General features: G+C 39.4%; 2 protein-coding genes across 2 annotated transcripts; both read left to right on the top strand.

Moving 5' to 3' along the window:
• Nucleotides 1-351: 351 nt before the first annotated feature.
• On the top strand, nucleotides 352-1,290 carry LOC130040091 (putative olfactory receptor 2B8). Its single transcript, XM_056132108.1, has one exon. The coding sequence runs from the start codon at nucleotides 352-354 to the stop codon at nucleotides 1,288-1,290; it is 939 nt and encodes a 312-aa protein (XP_055988083.1).
• A 17,025-nt stretch (nucleotides 1,291-18,315) lies between these two features.
• LOC130040236 (olfactory receptor 2W1-like) lies at nucleotides 18,316-19,254 on the top strand. Its single transcript, XM_056132247.1, has one exon. It carries the CDS (start codon nucleotides 18,316-18,318, stop codon nucleotides 19,252-19,254), a length of 939 nt encoding a protein of 312 aa, XP_055988222.1.
• Nucleotides 19,255-21,688: the final 2,434 nt, after the last annotated feature.

The raw sequence follows: 21,688 nt of genomic DNA, 5'->3' as shown, positions 1-21,688 counted from the left end.
AACATATATACATATACATAGGTGTGTACACGCAGATATATATGAAATAATTTCTTAAAAAATTAATTTCTTCATCAAAAATTAAAACTTGGGTGACACGACATGTTAAACCTTTTTAACAGTTGACAGTTGAGTATGAATAGATTCAACATGTTATTTTCAGAACTGTCTGGCTGTAACTGAATCTGGGGAGGCCTAGGCTTTTCAATGCAAAAGAAATATGAAAAAGACAGTCCCATACAGATAAACATGTAAGTAGGTGATGTATGTATACATGAGAAACTGTGTAGATTTGTAACACCTAAAATGGATGATATTTTAACTTTGAATTTTTCATAAGGAGCAGTGGAAATGAATAATGGGAGTTCCTCCACGGGCTTCATCCTTCTGGGATTTTCTGAACGGCCCCAACTGGAACGCATCATCTCAGTGATTGTCCTCATCTTCTATGTTGTGATTCTGGTGGGAAACACAATGATCATCCTGGCGTCTCACCTAGACCCCAAGCTCCACACGCCCATGTACTTCTTCCTCTCCAATCTGTCCTTCTTGGACCTCTGTTTTACCAACAGTGTTATCCCCCAGATGCTGGTAAATATGTGGGGTCCAGATAAATCTATTTCTCATCTTAGGTGTATGGTCCAAGCTGCCATCGCCCTAGACTTGGGTGCCACAGAGTGTCTGCTCTTGGCTGTGATGGCCTATGACCGCTATGCTGCTGTGTGCCAGCCTCTGCACTACACAGTGATAATGCATCCTCAGCTCTGCCACAGGATGGTCATAACTTCCTGGGTAGGTGGTGTTGGTGGCTCCTTATCTGTTTCACTCCTGACATTCTCATTGCCAAGATGTGGGCACCAGAAGGTGGATAATTTCTTCTGCGAGGTCCTAGATCTCATCAAGACTGCTTGTGTCTATTCAAAAGTACTTGAGGTAGTTGTCCTTTCTCTCTCAGTGATATTTCTTCTCGTGCCTCTATCAGCAATTCTCATCTCCTATGGCGTCATCACTCGTGCTGTCATGAGGATCAAGTCAGCAACAAGATGGCGGAAGCTCCTCAGCACCTGTGGCTCCCACCTCACTGTGGTGACTCTTTTTTATGGGGCTCTCATGTCTATGTACATGAAACCACAAAAGAACTCCAATCAAAATGAAGGAAAGTTCATTGCTCTGGTGTACATGATATTTATACCAAGCCTTAATCCACTCATCTACTCTTTAAGAAACAAAGATGTAAAGAATGCAGTCAAGAAAATCCTCTGTGTCAAAATCTGGTCAGCAAAGTTATGAAAACCAAAGAAAATCAGTGCAGTAAGCTAAAGAATAAAGTACTAGTCATGAAAATACAAAGAGATATTGTTCAATATTCTTCAAAGATTATTGCCTGGGAATTTTTCATGTACCAATAATTTTACTAGAGATGTTTTGTAGCCCAACATGGTAAGAGAAGATTCAAATGCACAAATGAAATGCAGCTTATTAGTGGGGAAAACTTCACTGTTATTCATTAATATATAGAGAAAAGTGTAATGAATGCATGTGGTAGGCCAGTCCTAGATATGTGTACTAAGTATTGAGAATAGATTTTAAGTAACACTTGTTATAATGTTGGATAACACTGGAGAAAATGACTTTATTTAGCAGGGTGCTACTCTCTTCATTCACCTGTTACTGACTTGCTTCTACATTTAACTCCAATTTAACTGAGCAACATACATAGGGGAAGGCTAATTTTCACCAACACAAGGCCAGGAGAGTGATATGTGTAAATTCCTGTTCATCTGCTTAAATCAAAAGCACTTCCCCTTTACTTGTTTGTTGCATGATAGCAAATGGGAAGTGTAGCTAAGAAAGAATAAAAGAAGATAGAGAGAAGCCTCTAGAAATTTAAAATGTAACTTACTTTCGTTGGAAATGTGAATCAGGGAGAACTGGAAAAGAGAATCAATTTTTCATTGTGAAAATGACTGATGACAGATTCTTGAGGTTTGATTTTTTTTAATTTGCTTAAGTCCTCTGTCTTCTATGCTCAGTTAAAATTTTAGTTCATCATCTGAGATGTTCTTATGTAGCTAATTGATTCATCCTAACAAGTCCATACAAAATATGTCCACAGTGGTGCTTTGGCTCTCTGTCACTTTATGTGCTCCTTTGGATTTATATTTGAAGAAAAGGCATTAGTAAGCTTTTGCTCCATGTAGATTCTCTGTGTGCAATTTGTTTCTCACAAATATATTCCAAAAATGTCTGTGGAGTGAGCAATAATACTTGAAGAATTCTATAGAAAAGTGTTATGAAATCTATACATATAACAAATGTTTATTTGATAATGAATAGTGGAGCATCTTCAGAATGTTTCTTTAAATCTAAGAAAATGAAACACCTGGGACTTTAGGGATGAGAAGGACAGTTTAGTTTTTATCTCATGTCTATCATATTATAGAATCTTCACCATAACCCTTGAAGTATATAAAAGAAGGTGTTTGTAACTGGAAAAGAAAAGAATAAGAAACAAACGTTCTTCATTTTCTCATAGGCAAGATAGAATGGCCACCAACATTTTAGAGTATGAAAAAATTTAGATAACACCATGATTGGAGGTCCTCCAGGAAGCTTGCATACAAACATCAACCACGTAACTGTGATTTTTTTTTTATAAACCACTGGAGGGACAGAAGCAATAGTAAAACAGTTAGAGCACTTGCCTTTTATGTGGCTGATTTGATCCCTGGTATCCCATATGGTCCTCTGAACCTGCCAAGAGGGATTCCTAAATGCAGAGGCAGTAGTAACCCCTGAGCATCACCAGGTATGGCTCAAAACTAGAAAAAATTTTAAAAAATTAAAAACTACAATAATGAAGAGGAAGCAGATAGGACTAGACATTGTGGTGGAGGGACAATGACTCTTGTCTTCCTAACTCATAAGTAGTAAAATGATAATAGTCAGGCACCTAACCTGTTTTTAACTGGTTTGAACAGGGTTTATAACCCTCTCTCAGAAATACAAGTTAAATGCTTGAAGGTCCCTAGCATCCAAATTAAGGTTTTCTAAAGCAATATTGTTGGTAGTTTGAAAATAGACATCATTAGTTCTTCATTCTTTTAGTTTTCTCATGTTACATAAAAAATTGTAAAGAAAGAACAGGAAATTCTAGAAATGATTAATGTAGATACAGTCCCTTATTCAGAGTGAGAACTCTTAAATATCTTGGAAAATAAAAATGTTCCCATGTTGACATCATGAACCAATTTACAAAGAAATATCTAAAGCTTGTTCTGTTATTCCTGCTAACACTTCTTAGTGATGAGAAATATTTTGTGAACTTGGAGTATAAAATTGACCTATTTCTTTTTCTTTATGGTTAGTATTTTCCAATTTTTTTCATGAACCCTATTGCAGTACTAACAGAAATTCAATGTCTTCATTTTGACTTGCCTATTATGAGAACTATATCAAAATTCAAAATTCAAAAGGGAGTCCATCTGAGCTTTCACACTCTTGAAAGAATAAACACCTACCATTTATGAAAGCATCACAAGGTAGCAACATAAAAGTGTCCTGCAAGATAGAAGCCAATAGACTAACGATAACGACACGGAACCATGTTTGGGTGGGTCAAGGATCAAGAGACAATGGTGTTGTTAACAGTTTGTATCATATGATCTAAGTCTGCTGTAGGCTGCATCATCGATTTCATGTTATTATAATTTACAATGTTTGAACAAAATAAACTAACTGTCCATTAATCTGAATATATGCCATATCCATCCCCCATGACTATCTAATAGAGCCTCTCACGACCACCAAAATAAAAAGGTGGCTAGTGACCAGAGGCACATGTTTTTATGAACAAATATCTATTTATTAATCCAAAGCCCAGCAATCACTCTCACATAAATTTCCTAAGTGACATACACAACTCTGTCCATCACAATTTAGTCTTCCACAGACCAAAAATGTAAATTTTAAAAATTAGCATCAAGGTGTCAAGAGACAAAAATCACTGAATTTTCTCAATGAAATATTAGCAGTTGAAGTAAAAGAATACGGATATATTGGATCATCTAAGCAGTAAAAGGTTAAGTGAAAAAAGAAAAAATCATAGATTCAGTAAAATCTCCTTTGTGAAGTTCAAAACCAACTCAACTTGACTCATCGTCATTCTCTCTTGGAAGAGAACAAAAAACAACACTGCCCTAGCCAAGACATCATTCCCCACACCAGGCTGTTTCATTTGGGGCACCCTGGAGGGGTGTGAGTGAGGCCCCTCCCTGACCCAAAAGACCCAGCTCCAGCAGCTGAAAACCTCCAGAACTCAACCATCACCGCACTCATGGCCCTTCACATGCTCGGTCTGAACTTCACCCATGAGTGAACCTATCTGTGAACCACACAGCCATGAACCTCATACCTCACACCACTCATACTCCAAGAGTAGAACACCGCATGTGATGAGGTTAAAAGAAGGCAACCAATCTTAGAGGGAAATATATTTTACAGATACATGTATACATACATATGTGTATATATAGATATATATCACTTGATCACTTGACTTCCTGTTACTCATGGATTTGCTTTAGCGGGCACCAGTAAAGTCTCCATTCGTCCCTGTCGTGTGCTAGTGTAGCCCAATGGCGTCTGTTCATTCTAGGAACACGAAGAGTCTCAAACCAATCGTTCAAGGTCTTGATGAAGAAGTCTGACCATCTGGTAGGTGGGCGGCCATGCGGTCTTTTGACGTCCCATGGAATCCAGTTGGTAACGGCTCTAGTCCAGCGGTCGTCTCCAAATCTCATTACATGTCCAACACATCTGATATTTGATGCCTTGGCAAACGAGATAGCGTCCCTGATTCCTAACCATCCACGGAGGTCGGAACTCCGGATTCTTTTTTTTTTTTTTTTTTAGTGAAAAACCATGAGGTACAATTATAGGCTTACAAATTTTGTGCTTGGGTTTCAGTTATACAATGATCAAGTGCTCATCCCTCCACCAGTGCCCGTCATCCATCCCCACGGGTCCCAGCATCCCCCCAACCCCTCATCCCCCCCCCCCCCCGTCCCATCCTGCCTCTGTGGCAGGGTATTCCCCCTTGTTCTCTCTCTCTTCTTTTGGGTACTGTGTTTTGCAAGAGAGACTTTGAGTGGCAATCATGTTTGGTCTATCGACTACTTTTAGCATGCTTCTCCTACCCTGGGAGGGCCCTCACAACACCCTTCATCTGGTAGTCTCTTCTCTATCTGAGCTTCCTTTTCACCTAGAGCCTGTGGCTGGCCTTCCATTCATGGAGCAAAATTCCTGGTACTAATCTCAGCCATTCCTGAGTGTTAATCTCCCTTTTTGTTGCTTTATGTTCCCCAGATAAATGCAATCTTTCTGTGTCTATCCCACTCTTTCTGACTCATTTCGCTAAACATGATACTTTCCATGTAGTACCACTTGTATGTAAATTTCATAACTTCATCTTTTCTAACAGCTACATAGTACTCCATTGTGTACATGTACCAAAGTTCTTTAACCAGTCATCTGTTCTCGGGCACTCAGGTTTTTTCCAGATTCTGGCTATTGTAAAGAGTGCTGCAATGAACAAACAATTGCAGATGTCACTTCGACTATACCTTTTTGCCTCTCTGGGATATATTCCCAGGAGTGCTATAGCTGGGTCAAATGGCAGATCAAATTCTAATTTTTTGAGAGTCGTCCATACTGTTTCCCAAAAGGGTTGGACCAGCCGGCATTCCCACCAGCAGTGAAGGAGGGTCCCTTTCTCGCCACATCCCCGCCAGCACCGGTTGCTTTTGTTCTTGTGGATGTGGGCCAGTCTCTGTGGTGTGAAATGATATCTCATTGTGGTTTTGATCTGGATCTCTCTGATGATTAGTGATGTAGAGCATTTTCTCATGTGCCTTTTTGCCATTCGAATTTCTTCTTTGTGAAAGTTTCTGTTCATTTCCTCACCCCATTTTTTGATGGGGTTGGGTAATTTCTTCTTGTGGAGTTTAACCAGTACCTTGTATATCCTTGATATCAACCCCTTGTCGGATGTGTACTTGGTGAATATCCTTTCCCATTCTGTAGGCTGTCTTTGTATTTTGGTCAATGTTTCTTTTGAGGTGCAGAAGCTTCTTAGTTTAAGATAGTCCCATTTGTCTATCTCTGTTTTCACTTGCTCGGCCAGTGGCGTGACATCTTTGAAGATACCATTAGCTTCAATATCATGGAGAGTTTTGCCGACATTGTCTTCAATAAACATTATGGATTCTGGTCTGATGTTGAGGTCATAAATCCATTTTGATCTTACTTTTGTGCATGGTGTTAGGGAGAGATCTGAGCCCACTTTTTTGCATGTAGCCGTCCAATTTTGCCAGCACGGTTTATTGAAGAGGCTTTCCCTGCTCCATTTCACTTTTCTTGCCTCCTTATCAAAAATTAGATGATTATATGTTTGGGAGGAAATGTGAGTATATTCAACTCTGTTCCATTGGTCTGCAGCTCTGCTTTTGTTCCAGTACCATGCTGTTTTAATTATTACTGCCTTGTAGTAGAGTTTGAAGTTAGGGAGGTTGATTCCTCCCATTTTCTTTTTCCCAAGAATTGTTTTCGCTATTCGTGGGGGCTTATTGTTCCATATAAATTTCAGGAGTGTTTGCTCCATTTCTTTGAAGAATGTCATGGGTATCCTTATAGGGATTGCATTGAATTTGTACAGTGCTTTGGGAAGTATTGCCATTTTGATGATGTTGATTCTCCCCATCCATGAACAGGGGATATTTTTCCATTTCCTCATGTCCTCTTTTATTTCCTGAAGTGGCGTTTTGTAGTTTTCTTTGTACAGGTCCTTTACTTCCTTAGTTAAGCTGATTCCTAGATACTTGATTTTCTGGGGCACAATTGTGAATGGGATTGTTTTCTTGATGTCACTTTCTTCTCTTTCACTATTTCGTATAGGAATGCCATGGATTTTTGGGTATTGATTTTATAGCCTGCCACTTTACTATACAAGCCTATTGTTTCTAGGAGTTTCTTGGTAGAGGTTTTAGGGTTCTCTAAGTATAGTATCATGTCATCTGCGAATAGTGAGAGCTTAATTTCTTCTTTCCCTATCTGGATGCCCTTAATATATTTTTCTTGCCTAATAGCTATTGCAAGTACTTCCAGTACTATATTGAACAGTAGTGGAGAGAGTGGGCATCCTTCTCTCGTCCCTGACCTTAGGGGGAAGGGTCTCAGTTTTTCCCCATTGAGGATGATGTTTGCTGTAGGTTTGTGGTAGATGGCTTTAACTATATTGAAGAAAGTCCCCTCTATCCCCATTTTGGCAAGGGTTTTCATCATGAATGGGTGCTGGATCTTGTCAAAAGCTTTCTCTGCGTCTATTGATATGATCATATGATTTTTATCTTTTCTTTTGTTGATATGATGGATTATGTTGATTGATTTCCGAATGTTGAACCATCCTTGCATCCCTGGGATGAATCCCACTTGGTCATGATGTATGATCTTTTTGATGAGTTGTTGTATTCTATTGGCTAATATTTTGTTGAGAATCTTCGCATCCGTATTCATCAGGGATATTGGCCTGTAGTTTTCTTTTCTTGCGTTGTCTTTGTTTCCTTTTGGTATTAGAGAGATATGGGCTTCATAGAAGCTGTTTGGGAGAGTTTCTGTTTTTTCAATTTCCTGGAAAAGCTTGAGAAGAATTGGCAATAGGTCCTCTTTAAATGTTTGGAAAAATTCGCTAGTAAATCCGTCTGGGCCTGGGCTTTTGTTTTTGGGAAGACTTTTGATTACAGTTTCAATTTCCTTGATGTGAATAAGTCTATTCAGGTACTCTATATCTTCTTGATTCAGCTTTGGGAGATGGTAAGAATCCAGGAATTTATCCATTTCTTCCAGGTTCTCGTGTTTCGTGGCATAGAGACTTTCAAAGTAGTCTCTGATGATCTCTTGAATTTCTTTAGTTTCTGTTGTGATATCCCCATTCTTACTTCTGATTCGATTTATTAGGGTTCTCTCTCTGTTTCTTTGTGAGTGTTGCTAGTGGTTTATCTATCTTATTTATTTTCTCGAAGAACCAGCTCTTGGTTTCATTGATCTTTCGGATTGTTTCTTTGTTTTCCATGTCGTTGATTTCTGCTATAAGTTTTATGATCTCTTTCCTTCTGCCTGATTTAGGCTCTTTCTGTTGATCCTTTTCTAAGGTCTTGAGCTGTGAGGTCAAATTGTTTATGTGCATCGTTTCTATCGACTTAAGGTATGCTTGCAGAGCTATAAATTTTCCCCTTAATACAGCTTTCGCTGCATCCCATAAGTTCTGGTAGTTTGTGTCTTCATTCTCATTTGTTTTCAGGTATCTTTTGATTTCATCCTTGACTTCGTTCCTGACCCACTCATTGTTCAGCATCGAGTTGTTTAATTTCCAGGTGTTTGATTTGGTTCTCCGTGTCTTTGTGTGGTTCACTTCTATCCTCAGTGCATCATGGTCTGAAAAGATGGCTGATACTATTTTTATCTTCTTGATTCTGTTGAGGTATGTTTTGTGTCCTAGCACATGGTCTATTTTGGAAAATGTTCCGTGCACACTGGAGAAGAATGTGTATTCTTTCTTTTTGGGGTGTAAAGCCCTGTATAAGTCCATAAGCCCTTTCTCTTCTATTACTTCTTTCAAAGCCAATAATTCCTTGCTGGGTTTTGCTCTTGTTGATCTATCCAGAGGTGATAAGGCAATGTTGAAGTCTCCAAGTACTATTGTGTTGGTAGTGATGTCCTCCTTAAAATCTGTTAGCAGTTGTTTTAAATATTTAGCTGTTCCCTCATTAGGTGGGTATACATTTAAGAGTGTGATTTCTTCCTGTTGTACGTATCCCTTGATGAAGAGAAAATAGCCTTCACTGTCCCTTCGAATCTTTTTCAAGGTGAAATTAATGTTGTCGGATACTAGTATGGCCACCCCAGCTTTTTTGAGGGAGTTGTGTGCTTGCAGGATTGTTTTCCATCCTTTGACTTTGAGTCTGTGTTTGCTCTGGCTGTTGAGGTGAGTTTCTTGTAGGCAGCAGAATGTTGGGTTCTGTCTCTGTATCCATTTCGCCACTCTGTGTCTCTTAACTGGTGAATTTAGACCGTTGACATTGAGAGAGAGAATGGTTATGGGGTTTTGTGTCATCTTTCTGTGCGGGTGTGTTGTGGTTGTAGGGTTTGTCTTTTCTTATAGTAGCCCCTTTAGGCCTTGCTTTAGGTTTGGTTTTGAGTCTATGAAGTTCCTGAGCTGCTGTTTATCTATAAAATAGTGTACTGTTCCTTCGATTTTGAGGGAGAGTTTAGCCGGGTAGAGTATTCTTGGGGAAGCATTCATTTCCGTGAGTTTTTTTACTATATCTCGCCACTGCCTTCGGGCTTGTAGGGTTTCCTCTGATAGGTCTGCTGTGAATCTAAGGGATGCTCCTTTGTATGTGATTTCCTTCTTTGCTCTTGCTGCTTGCAGTATTGTGTCTCTATCGGCAGTATCAATCATTCTAACTATGATATGTCTTGGAGTGTTTTTGCTGGGGTCTCTTTTAGCTGGCACCCTTCGGGCTCCTTGAACCTGAATGGCTGCATTGTGCAGCTCTGGGAAGTTTTCAGCAATGATTTGTTTGACGGTGTTTTTTTTCATTGGGATTGTTTCCCTCAGGTTCAGGTAGTCCCATGATTCTAATATTATTTCTCTTGGAATCATCTGCTAGGACTCTGATTCTCTGTAGAGCCATTTTGAGGTCCCTTGCCACTGTTTGTTGTTGCGTGTTGGCTTGTTGCAGCTGATCTTCCAGGTCACTGATTCTCTCTTCAGCTGCGGTCATTCTATTTTTAAGAGAAGAAACTGAGTTTCTCATTTCATCTATGGAATCTTTTAATCATGACATTGCTGCCCTCATTTCTTCTCGTAATTTGTCGATTTTTTCTGTGGTGTTACTGGCTGTCTGTCTGACTGTTTCATTGAGTTGATTGAACATCTTCATGACTTCATATCTGAATTCTATGTCAGAGAGGTCCCTTAGGTGAGCTGTATTGACAGAATGGTCTAGATTGTTTTCGTTGTTCTCCCCTTGTGTTGGAGATTTTCTTTGTTTCTTCATATTGCTGAGTAGGTTGGGAACTAGATTCCTTGGGGACTAGGTTCCTTAGTATGGGAAAACAACCTGCAGCCGCGTTAGTGGCTGCCCGCTGGAAATTAAGCCATGCTCACTTTTGAGGCCACGCCCACTTTGAGGAGGCCACGCCTCTACAGAACCCTGGGTTTGGGATGAGATGGGCACCGCGGTCAGGAGTGAAGAGGGCAGGGCAGACGCTCAAAACTGCTTCTCTTCAGGCATCTCGGGGGACACCTGGGGTCCTGCAGGGAAAGATGGAGGTCCCAGGGTCGCAAGCCGGCAGCTGTGCTGACCTGGAATTCGGAACTCCGTATTCTTTCTCTCATTTGAGTGAAACGTGATGCTCCAAGCATAGCTCTTTCGATTCCTCTTTGGGAGACCTGAATAGCATTCTCATCCTGTTTTCGTAGGGCCCAGGTCTCTGAGGCGTATGTTAATGCAGAAAGAACAGTGCAATCAAAGAGATGTGTCTGGAGCCGAAGGTTCTTTGTCCTCTTAGCTATTTCTTCAATGCTCTCGAAGATGTTCCAAGCTGCTCTCTTCCTCCTGCACAACTCAGGTGCCAGGTCATTGGTCATCTTGACTTCTCAACCTAGGAACACATAACTGTTGCTTTCGGAGATAGTAGTTCCATTGAGAGTGAATGGAATGTCAGGAATGAGACTGTTTCTCATAACCATTGTCTTTGTGAGATTCAGCTGGAGTCCTACATTTCCACACTCACAATCGAAATCAGCCAGCAATAATGCCACTTGGCTAATGTTTGCTGTAATTAGAATGATGTCATCACCAAAGCGAAGGTGGTGTAGTTGCCGACTGTCTATCTTCACTCCCATTCCTTCCCATTCCAGTCGTCGCATGATGTTCTCGAGGGTGGCACTGAAGAGTTTCCGTGAAATGGTATCACCCTGCCAAACACCTCTCTTGACATCGATGATCACTTCTTTGTAGAATGGTGAGATCCTGGTAGTGAATCCGCAACACAGCTTATGGAGGAAACTGATATATTGAGTATGAATGCCCTGATTGGCTAAGGCTTCGATGGCCACTTCAGTCTCAACAGAATCAAAGGCCTTCTTTAAATCAATGAATGTTAGACAGAGCAGCATCTTGAACTCCTGAGAAACCTCAATGAGCTTGGTTATCATGTGGATATGGTAGATCGTGCTGAATTCTTTGCGGAACCCGGGTGGCTCTCATGGTTGTACTTCATCTAGTGTTCTGCCAATCCTATTCAGGATGACTCTAGTGAACAGCTTGTAGATGACAGACAATAGGCAGATGGGGCGATAGTTGCCAATATTGTGGATGTCTCCCTTCTTGTACAGTAGTACAGTCCTGCTGGTTTTCCACTGGGACGAAAACTTGCATTCAGACAGGTAGTGTGTGACTGCCGAGCCAGTGTGTTGACAAGTACTGACAGCAGGTTCTTCAGGTGTTCATGTCTGATCTTGTCCTGGCCAGGTGCTGTTCATTTCTTTACCAATGAAATGGCGTTCCAGATTTCAGAAGGGAGAACATTGGGAATGACATATCCAACCTGCAGAATTTGGTATGTGGACAGGTGGACGTGACTATGAAAGAGATATGAGTAGAAGTCATAGATAATCTTCTCCATTGCCCTTCTGGAAGATGTGATAGATCCACAGGTGTTGGAATACTAAATGTAATCAAATATTCTGAACTCTTTATAAAAATTAAATTAAATAAATAAATAACTTAATGACTCAGTAAAAAAAGCAACACCAACTCAACTTTAGCTAGATGCTATATAATATAATATATAATATATAAATATTATAATATATTATATATAATATATAATATAATATATAGATGCTATATAATATAATAGGAGAATGAAAATGCATATCAGTAGCTCTAAATATCCATAAACATCCTCTATGGAATAGATGTATAGTATAAAAAAGATATTATTTGTGAACCTAAATTTATTATTTCATGACTTTTTATCAAATATTCTTTTTCCTGCGGACACAAAATATAGATAACTGCCTATATTTAGCCAACTTCCTGCTCATGCATTTACTCAATAAAATTGCCATTGAATGTGCCAATATTATATATATTTTAACCTCTAACATCATAGTAAAACATAAAATCACTTGATTAAATTTTCCATGTTAGAAATGTACGGGGATTGCTGTGGGGGCAAGATATTCTAACTTACAAGATACTCTGGTAACTTGCCAGGCTCTCTGAGAGGGGTGGAGGAATCAAACCCGGGTTGGTCGCATGCAGGCAAACACCCTACCCACTGTGCTATTGCTTCAGCCCGTGACGTATTATATGCCAAAAACAGTAACAACAGGTCTCACAATTTGTTGTGAGACATTACTGGTGCCCGCTCGAGCAAACCGATGAACAGGAGGACAGTGCTACAGTGCCACAGAAATGTACAAGGATTAAAAACATGAAACTAACACCCAAGGGAACTTTCCAGACAATTGCTTTTTCATTAATTCTATTGTTAGATATGGATTTCTTAATGAAGAAATTCCTTTGTGAGCACCAGTCCCTAAGGTCTTAATCACAATTAACACAGTTTCCTTTTCTATGGTACATAAATTTTTCCGTGTTACAAAGAATGATTCTTGCATTATGTACAAATGAACATTGTAGTCTCCTCTTTTAGTAAGGCTGAAATGTACCTGCAAACGTGTCTCTAAGAGCACATGAAGAGAGCATCCTTGCCTAGGAGAATAGCTCAGAAGAAGAGCACTTGCCACGTGTTTGAGGTTCTAGGTTTGACCCTTGGCATCGCACAAAATAAAGAGGCAGCACATCACAAATACTTTTACCTAAATTCATCAGATCTTTTGCCAGTCTCTCGTTGAGTTTATTCCCGTGTCTTTAATAAAGACTTCTATTAAAGTCTAGTTGCCCCCTTTGCAACCAGATAAGAATGTGACTGTGGTGTGTGTGGAAGGCACTAGTGACCACGCCAAGAATTAGAGAGGACCATTGCCTATGAAGAGCTTATTGGAAAAAGCAAAGAAACAAAGATCATTGCCACAAGACCGTGGAAACACTGAACCACAGGAGAGCATGACAGGTGGGACTTCTTTCCCTCATGCAAACAAGATGATCTCCTATAGTTTTGTTTACTGGTAAGTTTTTTTCTATCATATCATGAAAAATATAAATGAAACTTCATACAGTGCACAATTTTCAGAGGCTACAGGATAAAACCCCAAAAAGGGTTAAATGTGTGTTAGTTACCAGTAAGTGTCCATGTTGTATCAGGGTTGGAAATTAAATTAAATGTCACTATGAGGAGTTAGTAGCTTTTCTGTTGCTGAATAATCTCTATGTACTAAGAGGCACATGTACATCCCATCTATCATTTTAATCTTCCTAATAAACATCCTAAAATCAGATGATAGTAGGAGAAAAGGTGATCTGAGAGAGCTCAGTTCTCTTGCTCAAGTTCACAAAATATTTTCAAACTGACCTCAAAGAGTCCTCATGGTGTTCCCTCAAGTCTGGGGCCTGAACTATTTTTAAATCAACTTCCCCACCGACTAACTGTGCCTAAAGTAATATGTACTTCTTCCCTTGTAATGAATGAAACACTAAAATGTCAGACAACTGTGTATTTTGCTTCCAGTTTTCTCTCACTATCACCATAGACATTCAACTTATGTTACATTACATTTGACCCAACTTGTCTGTAATGTCACTGAAAATGCAACATGAATAAATTGTGCTATTATCAGAAATAATATCTGTACCATCAAAATTGAATACTGTATTTAATTTGAAAAAGTAGCACACCAATATTTAAACAACACATTCTTTGACATATGCTTTTTGTGTTTTTAAAACATATTCACCTTTATATTAAAATGAAAATATATCAAATTGTAGAGATCCAAGAGGTTGGGGATGTGATCCAGGTCCAGCACTTGTCTGGCGTGTATATAAACTACTTCAATTCCAGGCACAAAAATATAAATAGAGAGAGAGAAAGAGAAAGTTTCTAACCTTAAAATTAAATGCAAAATGTATATGAATATACATAAAAAGATTATCGTCTAGTTGAGCTTACATCATTAAACTACGTACATAGAATACATCCTGGTTTAACAGCACTTCTTTTTTTTTCACTTTTTGGTCACACTTCGAGATGCTCAGGGGTTCCTTCTGACTCTGCACTCAAGAATTACTCCTGGAGGTGCTTACGGGACCATCTGGCATACCCAGGATAGAATCCTGGTTGGCTTCATACACGACAAATGCCCTGTCCACTGTCCTATCATTCCAGACCCTTGCAGCACTTCTAATCTCTGGGGGTTCCCTGCAGAGAGGAAAGGGGCTCAGTCATGTTTAAACGGATAGCCTTGTTAATATATCTTCACAATGAACTCTGTGATTAGTGCACCAGAAGTACCAATGTTTTTAGCTCAACAATCTGAGGCACTCAAAATCCATGTATGTCTAATTCGTTAGCAATCAAGAAAGCAGGGAACTAAGGATCATACATGCTGAACAATCTAAGCAAATATCTAAGAAACGTTCCTAATATTAATAGTGAGTTCAAAGACACATTAAACAATACTATCTCAAGATGGACATTTGGAAAATTCATCTAGTACAAGTCACAAAGGGGATTGCTATGAACATCATCAGCACTGGGACTATTTGGGGCACAGGAATGACTGTGATTGGGATGAGGAATCAGCAGAAGCTACTAAAGCGATTGGCAATATTCGACTATTGACTTCAGTTTAAGTTACACAAATAATCACCATCATTTTTTGAGTTTTATGTTTTTATGTGTTCTTGTTTGATAACAAAAGTATTTTTTTATATTTTCACAGCGGGTAGGGCGTTTGCCTTGCACACAGCCAACATGGCCGACCCGAGTTCGATTCCTCCGCCCCTCTTGGAGAGCCCGGCAAGCTACCGAGAGTATTCGATATGCCAGACACAGTAACAACAAAGTCTCCAATGAAGACGTTACTGGGCCCGCTCGAGCAAATCGATGATCAACGGGAGGGCCTTTACCTTTACCTTTACCTTTTTTATATTTAGAAGTATTGCTATTTAGTCAGCCACTGATTAGCTGATTGAATTGGGCATGTACTCCACCTTACTTTTTTTTCATTTTTTATAATTTTTTTTATTGAATCACCGTGAGAGCAGTTACAAAGCTCTCGGGTTTAAGTCTCAGTCATACAATGAAACACCCGTACCTTCACCAGTACTCATTCTCTACCCTCAAAAACCCCAGTATACCCTCATCCCTCCCCCTCCCCCTACCTGTGGGACAAATGGTCTCCACATTACACTCTCTCTAGTTTGATTACATTCAACATTTTAACACCACACCCACCATTATTATTTGGGATTTTACCCCAACATTCAGATCTGCTGAAAATGCAACAGCAGACAATTTGTTTTCTATTGCTGGTCATGAATAACATATGATGTTGCACAGCTGCAGTAGTGGCGGCGCGATTTTGAAATTCCAAAATTTTAACAATTAAATCTGGAGGGATTTCTACCAAAACCTGCTGGGTTCCGAGATTTGTTCCTGAATCTCTTAGATCATGGCCGTTAAGCAGCTTCATCAGGAGCCAGAAAGGCAGTTCATGTGCGGCGACTGGAGGTCTTGTTGGGATTGGGGGGGGGGGGAGGGGGGGAAGAGCTGGCTCCACCCCAATCTCATGAGGCCCCACGTGTTTCGTCACTGTGGGCCCAAATCTGACTGTCCAGTGGCCTCTGGAGGGGGAACAGGCGAAGGCATGAAACCTATTACCACCTGGGTTGGCCCAGCGCCTGTAACCTACTGCAGGGACCAGACGCATTTCTGCCAAAAGCTGTTGGGTTTCAAGATTTGTTTCTGAGTCTCTGGGATCATAGCCATTAAGCAGTTTGATCAGGAACCAAAGAGGTCATGCCTCCAATTATATAGCTGAGCCGGAGGTGGTTTGTGGGTGTGTCTCCCACATACCTAACTTTTGGCCATTCACTTTTTTGGTAAACTTTGCCCCAAGTTTTTGGGGTCTGGCCAAAGGCACAACAGCAATTTGGGGGTATCTGGAAGTCTGAAGGTGCCATCAAGTTGCTGATGCAGTCACCTCACAGGTACAGATTGACCTGCTAGGGGCACCATACCCCCACAAAAGTCTTTTTAAATTCAGGTAGCATGGGAGTGACTATTTTGTGTTTTTTTCCAAACTAAGAAAAAGTCAGTATCTGGGTACCACAAAAAAAGTATCTTTAAACTTAACATACAAAGTCAGTAGGGGCATTGATTAAGGAAAAGAGATTTCTTTTTATGTAACGAGGCTCCAGTTACTGAAGAAATTATTCTTCTATTGTAAGTATGTTTTGCATTTTTAAGTTATGTAGAAAACTTTAGGCAATCCAATTTGGGTCTAAAACTTCATTATAGCATCAAAGTGAAAACAGAAGAAATAATGGTCTAGAGAATAATAATTATTTATGGGTAAGTGCTTTAAATTTTTAGTCTTTAAAAAATAAATTTAAACCTTCCACAATGCCAAATGTTCTCAGAAATATTAACGCTCTCACCTTTCCTTTGGGAAAAAAAATATTATCTTCTCCTAATAGACAAAGAAATTAGTCTGAAAATATGCTCCCTAAATTCCCAAGGACTTATTGTTTCCCATGGTGAAACTGGGATTTAACCCAAAGCAACCCAAAATGAGTCTAGAATCTTAAGTTGAATCACTCAGTTTAATTTAACTCTCATCTCACTTCACAACAATAGTACACACAATTAAATTGAATAAATTTTTGAATTTAAAAAAAGGATTAACTTTCTGTCTCATTTTTGATTGGACTTCTGCTCATTTTTGATTGGATTTAATTGGACTTAACTATAGCCAGATAATCTCCTGTCAGAACTGGTAAATTCCATGGGAAATAAACAATAATGATAATGTAATGAAGTATGTTGTTTGAATTGCCTGTTTTATTAATTTTGCTTAATCTTCAATGATTAGGAGATATAGATATGGTTGCTTTGTGAACCAAATGGTTTTAGAATTAGTTCAGTTTTTAACTGTAAAAAAATCAATAAGGATTTGGATACGATGTAATATCCGGAACCAGAATTTATCACTTGAACATATGGGGTGATTCATAACACTAAAGGGATTAAGGCTTGTGCCTTGCATACACCCAACCACGATGACACATGACCTCTGACCATCAAACATCACCAGATCTCGATAGCCCTGGGATATTCCCAGGTCCTGGCACTCAAATGTTAGCCCACTTAAAGAGGATATTGAGTATGGTACCTGGGCAACACCTGAGAGGTCCTATCTCACAAAGACAAAGGAAAAAAGAGATACACCCTCTGTACAAGCACATAAAGGTAAATGTTAAGAAAGATTGTTTCTCCATAGCATCAAAAATATATACAACAATAGCATTATAGTAGGTAACACATAAGTTGATGCAGCAATACCAGAGAACAGTGAATAGAAGGAATACTATGAAGTCTGGTACTCATGGTGCTTACTATGACGAATGTGATTATAATTATGATTAAGCATTGACATGTAGAAATTTGGCACAGAATATACATGGTGATTTGGCTTCTTGTGTTTTTTAATGGTATTTATCCCCTTCACCTTTTAGTTTTATCTTTTCCTTTGATAGTGGAAAGGTTTTTAATGATTAACTTATGTCTGACATAGTTTTGTTGTTGTTATTGTTTTTATTGTAAGAGTACAGCTATTTATTCAGACATTGATTAAGCTGATGAGTTGTCGATTGTGAGAGTTGTCCCTGACATAACCAAATATTCATAATTCAAAGCATGTATTTATACCAACCTATGCACTCCTTTCTTAAAACTGAAAAGTTAGTTTGTGGATTAATAGTTAACCAAAATATATTGAAATTTAGTTGAAATAACATATTAGCCCTTTTCAATAGCTAAAAATTAAGTATGAATGGATTCAACATTTTTCTTTTCCACCTTCCTGGCTGTGATGAGATGTGGAGGGGGGCCTTGGGGCTTTGAACACGAGGAATACATTTTTTATTTCATTTTTAAATAATCAAGCTGAGTGGGGATTGCAGGTGGTGCGTATGATCAAGTTTTGGGGGTCTGTGCTTTGACCTGTGACTGATGGTAAATTTAACTTCACCTAGTCTCTCATAAGAAGCAGTGGAAATGAACAATGGGAGTTCCACCCCAGACTTCATCCTTCTGGGGTTCTCTGAATGGCCCCAACTGGAACGCATCATCTCGGTGGTTGTCCCCATCTTCTATGTTGTGATTCTGGTGGGAAACACAATGATCATCCTGGTATCTCACCTGGACCCCAAGCTCCATATGCCCATGTACTTCTTCCTCTCCAATCTATCCTTCTTGGATCTCTGTTTTACCAACACTGTTATCCCCCAGATGCTGGTAAATATGTGGGGTCCAGAGAAATCCATTTCTCATCTTAGTTGCATGCTCCAAGCTGCCATCGCCCTAGACTTGGGTGCCACAGAGTGTCTGCTCTTGGCTATGATGGCCTATGACCGCTATGCTGCTGTGTGTCAGCCTCTGCACTACGTAGTGATAATGCACCCTAAACTCTGCCACAGGATGGTGCTGGTTGCCTGGTTAACTACTGCTTGCTGTGACGTACTTATTTGCACTTTGACTTTGAGAATGCCAAGATGTGGGCACCAAGTGGTAGATAATTTTTTCTGTGAGATCCTAGATCTCATCAAGACTGCTTGTGTCTATTCAAAGGTGCTTGAGGTACTTTTCCTTTCTCTCACAGTGGTATTTCTTCTGGCACCTCTAACAGTGATTCTCACCTCCTATGGTGCAATCACTCGCGCTGTCATGAGGATCAAGGCAGCAACAAGATGGCGGAATCTCCTCAACACCTGTGACTCCCACCTCACCGTGGTGACCCTCTTTTATGGGACTCTCATCTCTATGTACATGAGGCCACAGAACAACTCCGCCCAATATGAAGGAAAGTTCATTGCTCTGGTGTATATGATACTTATACCAAGCCTTAACCCACTCATTTACTCCTTAAGAAACAAAGATGTAAAGAATGCAGTCAAAAAAATCCTGTGTGTCAAAATCTGGTCAGCGAAATTATGAGAAACATGAAAAATCAATGTAATAAGCTGTAGCACTATAGCACTGTCCTGTTGTTCATCGATTTGCTTGAGCAGGCACCAGTAACGTCTCCCAACAAATTGTGAGACTTGTTTTTACTGTTTTGGTATATCAACTACTCACAGGTAGCTTTCCAGGCTTTGCCGTGAGGTCGAGATACTCTCCTAGCTTGCCATGCTCTCTGAGAAGGGCTGAGGAGTCGAACCCAGGTCAGCCACATGCAAGGCAATCACCCTACCCACATTGCTATCGCTCCAGCCCATGTAATAAGCTACAGAAAAAAAAATGGTCTTGAACAACAGAAGGGGATATTGTTCAATTTTTTCAAAGCTTATTGTCTGGAATTTTGCCATGTACCAATAATTTTACTAAATATATGTTTTTGTAGAGAGACATGGTAAGAGGAGATTCAAATTCATAAATTAAATGCATCTTACTAGTGCAGAAAACTTCACGGTTATAAATAATTACATTGAGATGAAGTGTAAAGAATGAAGTGGTGATCCAGTCCTGGATATGAGTATTAAAGCTTGAGAATAGATTTTAGGAAACGCTTATTCTAATGTTGGATGGACAATGACTGACAATGACTTTATTCCCCATGGTTTGCCACTCCCTCCCATTCACCTGTTACTACTCCCTTCTTCCATCAGCTCCAATTTAACTGAGTAACACACATAGGTGAAGGCTAACATGTACTAACACAAGGCCAGGAAAGTGATATGTGCAATTTCCAAGACATCTGTTAAAACAGAAAAGCTTCTCCCCCTCATATCCTTGTTACAAGATAGCAAATAGGAATTGTACCTACTTTGAAAGAACTTTGTAAGGGAATAAAATGGTTCGAGGAAAATGGACCATATTTTCCCTGGACAGTAGCATCACCATATCCTAGCGAGTTATAAGAAAGGTAACGGGGTTAGGGCCAGAGAAACAGTACAGTCAGTAAGGTGACACCACCACTCTCCCAGAAGTGATCCACAGGAAGCAAGACCTGAAAACCACTGGGTGTGGCCAAAAAAAAAAAATAACAAAAATAGGAGAAGGTTGACTATCATCTCAGATTTCCTGCAGATATTGGGAACCTGACAAGCACCCAGGATGACGGACTGAACTTTGAGAACCAGTATTATAGAGAATAGAGACATACTGTTTCTAAAACAAAATTGTCTTGTTAGTCATTTATGAGAGATAGGTGAAAGTTGGTTGATCTCTAATTTCTCAATGGTTTTGTAAGCATTGTGTGACTTCCCAAAAGAATTTCCCAAATTTCATTCTTGATATGCCATAATAGGGTCTGTCCAAGAAAAACTTGGGTAGAATCTTGAGAAAGAAGGAAAAAAAGAGTTTCACTTGAAAGTTTCACTTTCGTTGGTAAAGGTTATTCTTATGTCAATATAATTTTCTGGCACTGATTTATAAGTGTTTTTTCTGCTGAATAATGGTGGCTATAAGTGACATTTTGTTGGAAAACATTGGATGCTTTTATTTCACAAAATAAAATTTTAATAATCTCAAGTTTGCTAGCAAATATTTTTATTTGTTTTAGTTATAAAATTATTTAAATTCTGGGATACTCTTATGATAGAGAATGAACCACTGGAGTTTCACCACCTAGGGCCCATTTTAGAAAATTAAAATCCTCCCTAGAAATAAAATGTTTCTCATATGTATATTGCCCATGCTACACCATGTCGCCATCTACATCAAATTCTAGAGTTGGGTGGGAGAGACCTGTAGGGTTGTGATTTACTCTCTCTGATCTCTTCATCTGTGATTTCAAATTTCCACATTCATGCGGTATATCTTACTTTGAAATTCTTACTTCTGTGCGTAGGTAATTTTACAGTAGTCATTAGTCAACCAGTGATAAAAATTAAAAATCTGCTAGAGAATGAAAAGACCAAATTAAAGAAAAAGCATAAACACAATATTTTGTGTGTGTGTGTGTGTGTGTGTGTCCTTAAAAGTAGATGTCAGAATGTATTTGAAGGTACAGACAGGGAAATAAAATGATGTTACAAATTTTCTCACAGCCCAGATATAATGAGCAACTTACCTTTAATCATTTGATTTCATGGATATCCATCTCTATTAAAGATTCTGTCACATTTAGAATCCTGATTTACTTCTCCCAATGTGTTTATTTATACCCAAACATCTCCTCTTACGAGTATATATTGACTCTCAGGGAAATGCAAATACCCTAGATGGTGATTAAACAATACAGTGTACTGTGGTCCTCCAAGCAGCTACCACACAAACATATTTACACTTGACTGTAATACTTAAAAATATCACTCAGAAGTGACACACTGCAGACACGCCTCTGTACTCTGCGCCAGCTGTCTCATGGGGACAACACAGAGGGGGACAGGTGAGTCTCCCCACCCGCCCCAACAGAGTTCCATCAGCC

Source organism: Sorex fumeus, unplaced genomic scaffold (assembly GCF_029834395.1).
Source record: "Sorex fumeus unplaced genomic scaffold, SorFum_2.1 ptg000094l, whole genome shotgun sequence".
Taxonomy (NCBI): Eukaryota; Metazoa; Chordata; class Mammalia; order Eulipotyphla; family Soricidae; genus Sorex; species Sorex fumeus.
This window is presented reverse-complemented; position numbering and strand designations above follow the sequence as displayed.